The sequence below is a fragment of the Salminus brasiliensis genome, chromosome 2 (genome assembly GCF_030463535.1).
Source record: "Salminus brasiliensis chromosome 2, fSalBra1.hap2, whole genome shotgun sequence".
NCBI lineage: Eukaryota > Metazoa > Chordata > Actinopteri > Characiformes > Bryconidae > Salminus > Salminus brasiliensis.
In genome coordinates this window covers 47,456,619-47,470,812 of record NC_132879.1, presented here as the reverse complement: position 1 = coordinate 47,470,812, position 14,194 = coordinate 47,456,619, and the positions used below count along the sequence as shown (strand labels likewise).

Here is a 14,194-nt window from a genome sequence, read left to right as displayed (position 1 = left end):
GTGAAAACAGCTAATGGCATTAGACTCAAAGGGCAAAATTTTAGTGATCTTTAGGTAATTCATCAACTGTGCAGCTTGATTAAGGGTGTGCCAGTGTGGCAGTGCTTTTGTAACAATGGGAAAAGTATGCCTTGCGCGGCTCGAAAAGTCATATACTATGTCTCTTAATTAATCATGGGTGTGTTTTGGACATAACGTGCAATAAACCAATCAGCGTGTCGCTCGCCATTCCCTTACGGTACGGCCTGACTTTGGCGAAAAGTGCTGGTGTACGCGCATTGGGCACGAGCCTTTGTTGACAATTCAGAGCCAAGATAGCAATGAACATCTGACTGTGGATGTCTGCCTAGGTTGTTTTCAGTCAGTGGTGCACCTGTGTTTTTCATTGCCAAAATAGCAATATGGCAGAAATGTACCTGAACACACCTCATTTCGAGACCATCGTGCCCATTGGCTTAGATATATTCACAAGCACCGTCGCTATTTAAATGATGCAGGCGAAAGGTGGGGTGTAAGATATGGTCCTAAAACTCTAAAAACTTGATACACAACACAAAAGACCTTGTTCCATCAGTGTGACCTTACAAAATAAATCATAAAAAAATAATTGTGATATTTTGACAACACGTTACAGTTTCAGTATGTGTATTCTTGGGTAGATCAACATCATCTGACAAGTTCACCACAATGTTTCAGGTCACCGTCTGAAATGTATCCTCAGTATTTTAGAAAATCTGTTTTTTTCTGGTTTCTGTGTATGTGCTCTCAGTGTGAGGTCAGGTTAGACCCAACGTGTTCTCACTTAGCATGAAAGCAAAAAAACAGCAGGAATGCTTGGGTGAGCCGCTGAGCTCCGCAGTGCTGACAGCAACAGTCACTTAACTGCTTATCGCTAGCATTTTGTAGACTTTTGTGCTGACGCTTTCAAAATCAGATACATGAATATTACTATAACTTTCCCACATCTGATGCGAAACAACTTTGCTTGCAACTTTTTGTACTTTTTAACCAAGTACAGAAGCCTTTCAGTGTATGATTTGACAAAAGTATTAGGACACCTGCTCTTAAAAGAGTTTTTCTGGCTTTTTCTTGGCTTTATAGTGCTCATTTAAGGTCAGATAGCCATTACATAAAACATTAAGCTTCTTGTAGCACCTTTTTGTTATATAGAGTGTGTTCAGCCAATACAAAAATGTAATATTAAAAAAATATATTACAGTATATTCTACTTATATTTTGCAATACAGTACGGGGCCAGAGTCCACCATTCATTTATTTAATTTCCAATCAAAACAGCCATTCTGTAAAAGTTTGGATTTTTTAGCAGATTAGATTTAAGTTAAAGGAGAATAGCAACTGTAGACAACCAGAACTGTCCCTCTAACAGTACATAACTCTATAATCTTTGAGGAAGAGAAGAGAAAATCAAGCTCCACTCTCTCTTCAGATCTGAAAGCAGGTAGTTCTGTCCATCTTTTCACTGTGAGATGACCACTCAACACTGTGGGTCTAAAAGGAGGTGGAGCTGAGCAAAAAGCTAGTAATGACAAATAAGAACATATGGTTAAATCAATCTGCTGTAGCTGCTGCTGTTCTCAGAAAGCTGGACCACCCCAGAGCCCAGACCTCAACATCGCTGAATGTGTTTCAAATGACTTGGATAATGTAATAAACAATGAAAATACTTGTTTTCTCAAAAATTAATAACGTACTGCCCAATTTGAGTAGAAATTCAAAAAATTAAAGATGGTAAACTGGCAGCATATTATTATTATTATTATTTTCATTTTTCATTGGGGAGAATGGTTGTGAATCAATGTGCACGTCCATTAAAGGGCTAAATGGCTAAAGGTCTATGTCTTTAGTGCTTTATTCACAGTAGTGACCTCGACCAATCACTGTAAAAAAAAAATGACCTCTCATTTATTGGGCTTTTGTGTCCAGTTGTCACATGGATGAAGGCGACTGTAACTGATTGGGAGGCCTGTCTCTGTGGTCTTAGAGAAAGAAAAGGCAAAGCCGTACCTTTCCCCCTTTAGGACAAGAGCTCCGTCCAGCAGCACCATATCAGCGCCATTATTACAACCATTCCTATGAAGGGTATGGAGAGAACAGGGTACTCAGACGGAGGAGAGTAGTTCTGAGGGGAAAAAAACAAGGGGTAGCGGGGGATGGAGGGAGGAGGAGGAGGAAGAGGAGGTGGTGAGAGAGAAAAAAAGAGGAATCAAAAAAGAAAGTGAGTGTGTGCGCATGAAAGACAAAAAAAAAAAAAGATATGATTGCACATGAATAGGAAAATATACATGTATAATAATAACAACAAATGAAGGAATGAACCATCATAGTGAGCATGGAGAGAGTGAATGGAAAGAGAATGATAGGGTTGACCAAAGGTAAATTAAACAGATAGATAGATAGACAGACAGACAGGCAGATAGACAGACAGACAGACAGATAGACCGACAGACAGACAGATAGATAGACCGACAGACAGACAGACAGACAGACAAATAGACCGATAGACAGACAGATAAATAGATAGATAGATAGATAGATAGATAGATAGATAGATAGACAGACAGACAGACACATAGACACATAGGCCAACAGATAGATAGATAGATAGATAGATAGATAGATAGATAGACAGGCAGGCAGACAGACACATAGTCCAACAGATAGACAGACAGATACAGATAGATAGATAGATAGATAGATAGATAGACAGACAGAGAGATAGACAGACAGATAGACAGATAGATAGATAGTTAGATAGATAGATAAACAGAGATAGATAGATAGATAGATAGATAGATAGATTGACAGACAGACAGATAGATAGATAGATAGACAGACAGAGAGGTAGACAGACAGATAGACAGATAGATAGATAGTTAGATAGATAAACAGAGATAGGTAGATAGATAGATAGATAGATAGATAGATAGATAGATAGATACACAGTTTGATTATTAGGAAACATCAAATTGGTTCAGAATTTGATAGTGCAGTGTGCATTGTGATTATTGTGATGTGTTTATGGTCGTGTAGCGCAGAGTGGTTATAGAGCAACAGAACAAAGCGATGGCAGATGCCACAGGGGAGGGGGGAACAGAAAAAAACACTGCGATTAGAACACACCAAAGATGGTTAAACACAAGACGGAGACCTTGCGCTCGTTCCACCATCAAGGCCGCCATCTTGACATTTAAAGATCCTTGCTCACACTGCACTGAAAACCGTGATGCACTGATTTCACTTGCTTCAAACGTGTTCATGATTTCCCACATTAATAAAACACTTAAAATCAACACAATCTAGTCATGATAATTACTTAATTGGCAAAAAACTGTGCAGAGACCAGCCCTTCAGTTATTGGATTCCCAACATTCTCAACAACTACATATGACGTCTGAAAACATGTTTCAGAATTTATTGAGTCCTTCCTTTACCTTTATTACAGCTTCTGATCTTTCCAGGAGACTCACTTTCAGTTTTTTTTCTGCACAAAATCTACTGTTTCCACACCTTCATAGCCCAGTCTTAAGAGTTGGAGCATTTTCTGCTTCCCACAGTTCAAGTAATCCCAAACACGTTCATTTTCACCACGATGTTGAGGTCTGAAATCTGGGGTGGTCCAGTGTTCTGAGAACAGCAGCGGTTTTTAGCTTGTATGGTGTATAATTTAACCATACACAATGTGGACAAAAGTATTGGGACATCTGCTCCTAAAAAGAGTTTAGGAGTAACTGCCTCTACTGTCCAGCGAAGGCTTTCCAGATTTTGCAGCACAGATTTGAGGAACTGCTTTTCAGTGACAAGAGCATTTGTGAGGTCGGGGATGTTGGATGATGATCACCACCCCAATGCATCCCCAACGCCCCAAATCAACCCAAGAGCAGTTCCTGGATTGGCACAGTTCCACTGCTCCACAGCTCAGTGCTGGGGGGCTTTATACCCCTCTAGTCTACGCCTGGCATTAGGCATGGTGCCAAGAGATTCATGTTTACCTGCTCTTAGTCGTATTCAACTGGCAATACAAGCTGTGTGTGTGCTTTTGCACATCTGCGTCAGCAATGGGTGCAACTGGAAAGAGGCGGAATACATTAATTGTTTAGAAGGGGTGTCCACAAATGTCTGGACACATAGTGTATGTTCTCAGCTAGAGCTTCTTGGTCAGCTCCACATGCTTTCAGACCAACAGTGTTGAGTGGTCTTCTCACAGCAGCAGGACAAAAACCTCTGTGATTTCAGATCTTTAGTGAGAGTGGAGCTGCTTGATCTCTCTGCTCTCTGATGGGAGCCACCAAAGTTCATTTTATCACTTACATGATAGACGCGAGGAACTTGTGCTTAATAGCTGTTTTGACTGGGTTTTAAATAAATGAAGGGTGGTCCCTACCTTTTTGCACAGCACTGCATGTATGGTACATTGTATATATGCGGCAACAATGGACACACTTCAATCAAGTAACCTGCACCACGTTTTTCAGTGTGTATAATCAGCCCATCCTGGCATAGGAACTCTGGGAGTTGTAGACAGCAGAACAGTGTGAGTGAGGGGTTAACCACACGGTAGAAGTACAACTATGGAGGACAGGTGAGTGATATGGGACACAGTACTCAGACTGGACGGCCAAACTGATCGCAAAGGTCTTTTCTGGGATTAGAAATCTAAAAGCAGTGACCAATTAGAGGCTAGAGGATAGCCAATTCATTAGCTGGCTAACATACAGACACAGAATAGCATGTTAGCAAGAGTAATTCTTGCTGCACAAGACATCCTCATACAAAGATCGCTAGTTAGGTGCACATTGGTACACAAGCATTAGCATCAGGAAAGCATCTGATTGTAGCATTAGCATTAAGAAGGCATGCCGCGTATTGAATACGCTAGCCAGTTAGCAGTTCAAACTGTTAGACGCACCACAAACACAGGGACAAGTTGACGCAAAAAACACATGGCCCAGGATCAATGTGTGTGAGAAAGTGATCAGCAGGCACACACACTCGACCAACAGTTGAGTGATCTGAACAAGACGCATGTGGAAGGACTTCACTGATGACTGCTGTTGTAGTTACACAGCCACATGCAATCATAGGTCACGTACAAAGTGTCATCGAAGGCAGACAGACGCATATTAGCATGTTAGCATGTGGAACTGCAGTGTGTTTGAGGTGTTTACCCATTTGATGTGCGCTTTAGCCTCGACTGAAGCATGTTCGAGTAAGTACATTGACCCTTTTATACGAGGGGGGAGAGTATGTTAGAATTAACCCCTTTCCAGCCTCTCACCTGGGCCTTCCTTCCTGCCAGCCTGTCAAGCTCCGCCCTGCAGCGTTGTAGCTCCACCTCCAGCTCTGCCCTCTCCTTCTGACTGCTCTCGTAGAGCCCTTGTAGTTCCAGAAGTTCTCCCTTCAACCCCTCACACTGAGAGAGACAGAGAGGGAGGAGAAACATTGAGAAGACATTCACAGTCATATCAGAATATTATGACCTCCACTCACCATACAGGAGCACTGTGTAGATGGTAGCTCTTTTCACCCTGTTCTTCAGTGGTCAGGACCCCACAGGATAACCACATTGCATGTATTATTTGGGTGGTGGGTCATTTTCAGCATGGCTAAAGTGACATTGACATGGTGGTGGTGTGTTAATGTGTGCATGCTGCGTTGGTGCGAGCGAATCAGGCACAGCAGTGCTGCTGGAGTTTTTAAACAGTGCTTAGTCACTGTCCAAGCTATTAGACACTCATACATAGTAGGTCCACCTTGTAGATGCAACATCAGAGACAGCTCATCTTTAACTGCACAGTGTTGGTCATCTTCTAGTCTTTCATCTGTGGTTACAGGACACTGCCCACAGGAACTCCAGCAGCACTGCTGTGTCTGATCCACTCGTACCAGCGCCATATAAAGTAACAAGTCTGATTATCAAATCAAACACACCCATCAGTCATACCATTAAATCCACATGCTTAATATTCCACAAAAACAGCTCTGAACTGTTGAGGCATGGACTCCACAAGACCTCTGAATGTGGCCTTTGGTACCTGGAACCAGGATGTTAGCAGCAGATCCTTTAAGGCCTGTTAGGGTTGTGAGGTGGAGCCTCCAATTTATCAATTAGCCTTGGGCACCCATGGCTCCTCATTGTTGGTTCACTGTTTGTCCTTCCTCAGACCATTTATTTTTTGTAGGTACTGACCACTACATACCAGGAACACCCCACAAAACCTGCCATATGCCAAATGCTCTGATCCAGTGGTCTAGCCATCACAATCTGTCCTTTATTATTATTATGATTATGATGATGATGATTATTATTATTATTATAGTTTAATAATAAAACTACACACTCAGCAAGACATTAATCCAGTCCTTGAAGAAACACATTTTCCTTCTCATTCCAACACCCAACAAACTTCTCCCAGGACCTGGAACCCAGCATAAATGTAGACTCAGCAGTTCTAATGGTCTGAATTAGGAAGATCTCCGCTAATCTGAATGTTGGTGTTATACTCTACCTGTCTCTGGACCTGGGAGGCTCTTTCCTCAGCTTGTTTGAGCTGATCTCGAAGGGAGAAGACCTCAGACAGTCCCTCACTCCTCTCTGCAGGATTCACGGGTCTGTCCTCAGCAGAAATGTTCTTCTGCTTGGAGTCGTCCACCACACGGCCGCTCTGCTCTAACTGCAACATGCTCATGTAGCCTTCGGCCTTCACCGGCTTTTCTTCTTCCTCCTTTTGCTCATTGTTCTGTCCTGCACTTTCCCCACTGTCCTGCTCTGCTCGGACGGCCAGGTAGGAGTCAGTAGAGCTGGCAAAGAACATGAAACACAATTTCTATTTTATAAAAATCAGCATGTATTCTTTTCTCAGGACTGGGAAATCATTCAAAATCATTGGCAGAAAAAGTAGCAATGTTGGACGGGGCTGGCATGGATGTTGTGTTTGGACGTTGTGTTTTGGATGCCATGTTTGTGCTGGTCCGTTAGCCCAGCGTCGTTACCTAGTTAATGTGCCCTGGTAAAGTTTTTTTTTATATGTAAAAACTAAAAAAAATGTAAAAACTGTAAAAAAATATTAAATACACTGAGTATAGTAACTTTGCACTGGGCTATTGATGACAGGGTTGTGGGTTCAATACTCAAGCTGCTGCCGTTGGACCCGTAAGCAAAGCCCTTCACCCTCTCTGCTTCTCCGGCACCGCAGCAATGGTTGCCCATTGCTCTGGGCAAGTGTGCTCACTGTCACTGTCACTGTGTGTGTTGGCTCACTAGTGTGTGTGTGTGTTCACTGCACAGAGGGGGCCAAATTCTATCTGTGTCCAACACTAATGGTGAATATGGTTGTCTTGTCTTATCTTTTCTTGAACCAGACAAGCTTTCTAAAATACAAAAAAAAGAAAATAATTATATATATATATATATATATATATATATATATATATAGCTAGTGAAAGGGCAGTGTAAACCAAAACAGAAAGGCCAAACGTGTACATTTTAGATAAATCTGTGCATTTAAAAAGTACCAGTTTTTAAATTATATATATATAAATATATATATATATATATATATATATATATGTCCATATATATATGGACTTCTTACGTTGTTGTTGAGGCTGTGCTCTAGCCTGGCTAGCTCTCACATGCTTCAAATGCTTAAGAGTTCCAGCCAGCAAGAGAGAGATTCAAATACTAATGAAAACACAGTAAAATTTGACTTCTACGCACATCCGTAACTAAATAACTCTGACTGCTTTCACAAGAAGATGCCCAAAAGCCCTGAAGTCATACCTCTCTCGCCCCTACACATTTTATTCAAGTAAATTTTATGTGTTTATCCTTGTATCTCCAACAGTGCAACTGGTGGTTCAGTAACAAAGAGCCACCATACTGAACACTCTTCAGACACAACCCCTACAACGAGCACATCCCCCACACACACACCACTGATATGCAACACTAAGGCCCCCTGAGCTAAGAAGAGTGTGTTTAACTAGGGCATAAGTGAGATCACGTATATGTCAAGGACAGGAATGCCTATGGGAGAGACAGCAGTATGTTGAGAGACAACAGAGACCACACTGATTTTGTCTTATGGCTGTCAGCGAATGTTATTCTTAACGTTGTGATCTTTGAATAACCTCAGTGTTCCCTCTTTTCTGTTATTCTATACTGAGAACCATGGTTGCGGACAGACATGATGAGTGCTATCAGGAAACTCTAGGGCCACACGTACAGTGCTGTGGAACACTTGACAGTGCGTTAATGGAGGAAAGAAGAATTTTCCAGTTTCGATGGTATGCAATGTTGCCGGTGCTAAAAGGAACCACTTCAGATAAGCTTTAGATAAATCCTGCTTCTGCTGCTTTCTGGCTCATAAACCTGTGTATTATCCTTGAAGCGGGTAAGATAACGCTAGCTAACGTTAACTGTGCAATGCTGCATAAACTGAGCGCACATGATTCTTTCATGTTCAGTGAACGTTCTCTTGGCTTGTCCAGAAAGTGTCCATGTCCGTGATCTTAATGGATTTAAGGGATGGTATAAAACACAAAATCCACTTCCTCACAGTAGGAAGCAAGACATACTAATTCTTGCATAATGCTCCTTTAATACAGCCTGTAGTGTTAGCATATGTTCGCATATTCAATGTGTTTTCACACATCCCAAACACGTTGACAGATCCTCTTTGTCCAATCCACCGATCCTCCGATTTCAACTAATTAAGTTACGGAGATGTAATTTCGTTTGCAAAAACGTAAGTTCGGTTACGTAGACGTGAGTTCGATTACAAAGACGTGAGTTCGGTTACAAAGACGTGAGTTCGGTTACAAAGGCGTAAATTCACTTACGAAGACGTGAGTTCGGTTACGTAGACGTGAGTTCGGTTACAAAGACGTGAGTTCGGTTACAAAGGAATAAATTTAGTTACGAAGACGTGAGTTCGGTTACGTGGATGTGAGTTCGGTTACAAAGACGTGAGTTCGGTTAAAAAGGAATAAATTTAGTTACGAAGACGTGAGTTCGGTTACGTGGATGTGAGTTCGGTTACAAAGACGTGAGTTCGGTACAAAGGCGTAAATTCAGTTACGAAGACGTGAGTTCGGTTACATAGACGTGAGTTCGGTTACAAAGATGTGAGTTCGGTTACAAAGACGTAAGTTCGGTTACAAAGGCGTAAATTCAGTTACGAAGACGTGAGTTTGGTTACGTAGACGTGGGTTTGGTTACGTAGACGTGAGTTCGGTTACAAAGACGTGACTTCGGTTACAAAGATGTAAATTCAGTTACGTAGACGTGAGTTCGGTTACGTGGGCGTGAGTTAGACCTGGTGCACTTACGGTGAAATGCCTGTTGATTTACAGTGGTTTTAAAACCAAAGATAAACAGAGTGAGAGATTAAGAATAACAAGAGATTAAAAAACGAGCCACTCTGCACACGCACAGCAGCGAGATGGAAAAGAGATGAGAGAGAGGAGGAAGAGGGACCAGGGGAGTGGTTGGGACAGGGGACAAACAAGACTACAGTTTCCGTAGTATTACTTCTAAACCACTATAGTTCCCACAGTACCATCCAGATCTACAGCTTAAGCTTTCCTGGTGTGAAATTACTGTATTTATCCTACCATGCACACCATGTATTCTCTGTGCAGCTGTGTGCGACGTGATCTTCTTTGCTGTGACAGTTCTCTATAAACACACCTACCAATACAATACCCTAGAAATTATGCAACTGTAATAACCCTTGTCTTGTAGAAGTGGAGTGTAGAAGCAGGGGGAAATAATTTCAGTACACAGAAATTCTGTTCTCTTCTGTCGTCTCAACAGATGCCTCACTGTCAACATGCATTTTGGTCATGCTTATCTAGAAATATGTAATATATGTTGTTGTTGTTTTTTTGTATTAGCAGCGTGCATGTATAAAACATGAACCCTGTGGTTTCAATCCCTTCCATTTTATAGAAATAAAGCCAAAACTGTCAAATTTGCAACCAGTATCTGCTCAACCGAGACCAGGGCCTCAGGTTTATTTTTGTTTGAATGTGACCAGCATGACCAAGCTTGTCAACTAGCATGATTATTTTTTCAGGACGCCAGTAGTATAAACTTTTAATATGTGAATGGTCTCTTTTTGGTGAAATTTGGTGGTATTTTGGTAGAAGACCCCATATAAACACCTTGTTAAACTGAACACTTTTAGTGTTAAATCTGTGGCCTCAAATTGGCAGTGTTGGGTTGATCTGTGTGGTTGTTTGATTGACAGGTGATCAGGCTTCTCACCTGTTTCTCTGCTGCTCCAGCAGCTGCAGTTTCTCAGAGATCTCCCTGTTGTCGTTTCTCAGCGTCTGACACTCATCCATCAAAGAGCGACACTCCTCCTTCAGCTGCCCCACCTCTCCTGACCAAACACAACACATATGCATGCTGTCAGTAAGGCACAACAAGGAGGATGTAAATATTTTGGATCATTTCAGCTCAGTTTAAGTCATTGGATTGTGATATTCCATCACATTTTATCAGCTTTTTTATCCATATGAAAAATGTGTGAGTTTTTTTTTACATGGCCATGTTTGATCTTGTAGAATTGTTAACAAAAACATATTATGATGCTAACATGTACATTATATGTCCAAATATTTGTGGACACCCCTTCTAATGAATGCATTCAGCTAGCTTAAGATGCACCCATTTCTGGCATAGCTTGTTTAGTCCCTCTAGTGTCTAATGCCAGGCGTGGGCTAGGGGAGTATAAAGCCCCCCAGCACAGAGCTGTAGAGCAGTGGAACCATGATGATTGGTGCTCCAGACAATACTTTTGGGATAAGTTGGGGAGTAGGAGATGAGGTGGGGTGGTGATTATCCAACATCCTGACCTCACTAACACTCTATACATTTACATTTAAGACATTTAGCAGACACTCTTATGCAGAGCGACTTACTAAAGTTCTTCACTGTTTACTCAGAGCTAGTTTGTATAGATCCAAAAGATTTTGACCATTGCCATCAAGTATGGAGGGACTGGTCTATTCTTGGCTTTGTAGGCCAGCATCAGGGTTTTGACCAGCCAGATGGGAGTTGCAGTAATCAAGTCTTGAAGTGAGAAGAGACTGAACAAGCACCTGGATGCTGGCCTCTCTAGAGGAAGGGTTGAATTCTCTGGATGTTGAAAATGAGGAATCTGCATGATTTACAGATTTCCAACATGACTTAAGAACAATGACTGATTGTCTATGACTATACCAAGGCTTTGAGCTTCTGTAGACAGAGTAACCAGTGAGTTCTCAAAGGAGATGGCAAAATATCAACTCAATATTAATGATTTTGGATTTGGAAGGAGATGCTACAAAATTGTGACTTTACAACCATGACAAATTCAAGTCCACTGTCCTCCTGGACCACCAGCCTGACCAGTCATTCCATTGTCTTTCCCTGATCGCCTTCATATCCCTGAAAAAGCCACAGTCCAACAGGCCTGCTTCCTCTAATTCTGCAGGCATGTCTACAGCACAAACAACTTTATCTAGCTTTCCCTGCAGTTTGTCAGCGTTACGTTGCCTGTGTGTGTTAGTGTGATCTGATCAACCTCAATGACTGACCCAATAAGATTCCCAAAAGGGCATGCTGAAGAGCAGCAACTAGTCTAACCCTTTTAATGAAGTCATATCCTACACCTGTTCCCAGAGCAGAGGGGAATGGGCAGCTTGGCTTGTCTGATGGTTGCAGTGGCGTTGAGTTTAGGCCTGAGATCAGAGCACAGCACTGAGAAGTCAAAGGCATGCTGTTTACAGTACGCATCTTAATATAGTAAAGAGCTGAAGCCACTAAGAAAGCCTGCTGAGCTGCGAGAATATCAACACTGCTGCTAACACCCAGACTAATGCCTCACTGGAGGCCTTCTGCTCCCTCGTTATGACATTACAACGTGACATGTGTTGTCTCAGAGCTTCAACAAACATTGTAAACATGAGATGAAATAAGGCATGCAAGTACTGCAAGTCTACAGTACCTTTGCAGTGCACTAGTCCCTTTCAGTGCCAGTAGAGTGTTCACAATAGGAAATGTAAAAGGAAGGTAGTGTACGGTTAATACAGTGAATGTTATGCTTTGACCACCAAAAAAAAGACATGTGGAACTGAACTGTAAGATGGGGAGGAGCTTATAGATGCAACTGCAGTTTGAGACTCTCAATTGACCATAGGCTTATGTATGAACCTCCCTCTGCTGGCTCCCAGTTCAGTTCAGCATTTCAGGGTCTAGCTCAAGGTTCTTTTTTTATTTGTTTTTAAGTTACTAAAACCTCGTTTCTCTTTCAGGTCCCTGAGGACTTTATATCAGTTGCTCTTGGCTGTTCTCGGCTGAAGCTCAGAGGTGGCCGAGCTTTTGCAGTTGCAGAGCCAAGACTCTGAAACAGCCTTCCTCGGGACATTAAGTCTCCCCTGTTTCATTTTCTCTTAAAGTATATATAACTTTCTGATTTACATGGATGTTTTTGGAAATTTACATGGATTTACATGGAAATTTGGGCTTATTTGTGCAGCACTTTGCTGTATAAACAAATAATGTATTAATTACTTACTTACATATTGTTTTTTTTTTATGTCTGCCATTCAATCTGCTCTTCTCTGGTAATTATATATATTTGATATTTAAAGAGTGCGATGTAACAAGGCTGAAACTGGAAGACTACGTTCATAAAGCAGGTATATGTGGCCCAAATCCGATCTTTTTCTTTATATGTAACACAGACGTGTTATCTGTGTGGCAGCGTGCATGACCAGATACACACTGAATCTGACATTTTCACTTCCAACTTGGCCCACTTTCATGTCGGGTATTGAAATCCGATACATATTTGATATACAGCAACGCAACCCAGTCTGAACAGCCAGATTTGACTCAACATTAGCTGAGGAGATGGTAAACTGGATAGCACAAGGTTATCAGTGGTGGGATAGCGAGGTAACAGGCCTCAAAAAGACCTCTAATGAAAGGAGGGTGCAGCAGCAGCGTCCAATGAAAATAAAATCTTAAAAGCAAAGTTTTAGGAAACCAAGGACGCAAACCAAAGAAGTGGGTGTGGCCAAATAACATGCTTTTTTACAGTGAACTCGAGCTCATTTTCAATGTTAAGCCCAGCTGTCGGCCACTGGAACGCGATAGCTTAATAGCTCCTGTGAGGCTAACGAAGACATAACCAAAATATCACAAAGTATTAGCATATAAAACAAAAACTCAGAACTGGATTGGAAATAAAACAAAGACTTTGGAATTGGGACTAAAATAGGGAATACCTGATCCATTCAAATATGCCTGGATCGGGGCCCTGGGTGGTCTAACGGACTAAGGTGCTGTCACTATGATCAGAGGATCGCTGGTTCGAATGGTGCTAGCTATCGGCAGCCTAAGCCCCGAAATCAAAATATGGTAGATGATGCTCGCTGGCCGTCACAGATGTCTGCGAGGTGGTGCATCGAAGCCGGGTATGCCTCCAGAGGCAGTGGTTGCCTGTCAGTGTTACATCGGTGGCAGTTCGAAAAACATGCGGCTTGACTGAACACACGTTGGAGGGGCCGTGTGCTAGACAACCCTCACTGGTGTCGGGTGCATCATGTGCGATAAAGGTGGGTGGGGGGGTGTTACGTACGGGTCAGGTAACTGGCAGCCAAAATATTGGAGAAAATGTGTGAAAATGTATGCATATATGCCTGGATCTGCTCAAGGCACATCCCTAATTCATATTCAAATTATAAGTGTGAGGTTTTCACCTCAGCTTATTGCATGAGGAGCACAGCAGCCAATCAGGGCAGCATAATTTACAAGAGAAGTTGGAAAATAGTCACATAGGTACATAAAACCCCACATAAATAGAGAAAAAAAGAGAGAATATGGGATCTTGGTGCCTCTTGCAGCTAAGGATTTGAAAACACTGGGACAGTGTTACAAAGTAAACTGGGCATTTCACATTGTAGCTATAATAAGGGGATCCGTGTGATAATGTATATTTTTTCCATTTAGTATAAAATAGCGTTCGGATTAAGATAAGACTATCATACAAGACTCCACACAGTGAACTTAACAAATTAAGTGCACACTGCCTGACTTGACACTCACAGTGTCCCTCAGAAAGCTCTAGTTCAGGACAGGAACAAAAAGGGCATTGTGGAGAAAAGCAGATGATCTAAT

General features: G+C 41.9%; 1 protein-coding gene across 3 annotated transcripts in view; it reads right to left on the bottom strand.

Annotated features, from left to right (window-relative positions):
• The window catches only part of ccdc136b (coiled-coil domain containing 136b), a 59,612-nt gene that overhangs the window by 8,833 nt on the left and 36,585 nt on the right, over positions 1-14,194 (bottom strand). Inside the window, exons 6-9 of one of the 3 annotated variants that reach the window (XR_011978977.1) lie at positions 10,292-10,409; positions 6,528-6,819; positions 5,297-5,431; positions 2,026-2,091 (exon numbers count right to left, since the gene is read on the bottom strand). Coding sequence is in view for 2 of the 3 variants with exons in the window: in XM_072673018.1 (XP_072529119.1) it covers positions 2,036-2,140; positions 5,297-5,431; positions 6,528-6,819; positions 10,292-10,409 (650 nt within the window). In the remaining variant the exon portion in view is untranslated. Of the gene's footprint in view, positions 1-2,025; positions 2,141-5,296; positions 5,432-6,527; positions 6,820-10,291; positions 10,410-14,194 lie in introns of all 3 variants that reach the window. The other 2 variants (XM_072673018.1, XM_072673019.1) reach the window with 2 other exon arrangements.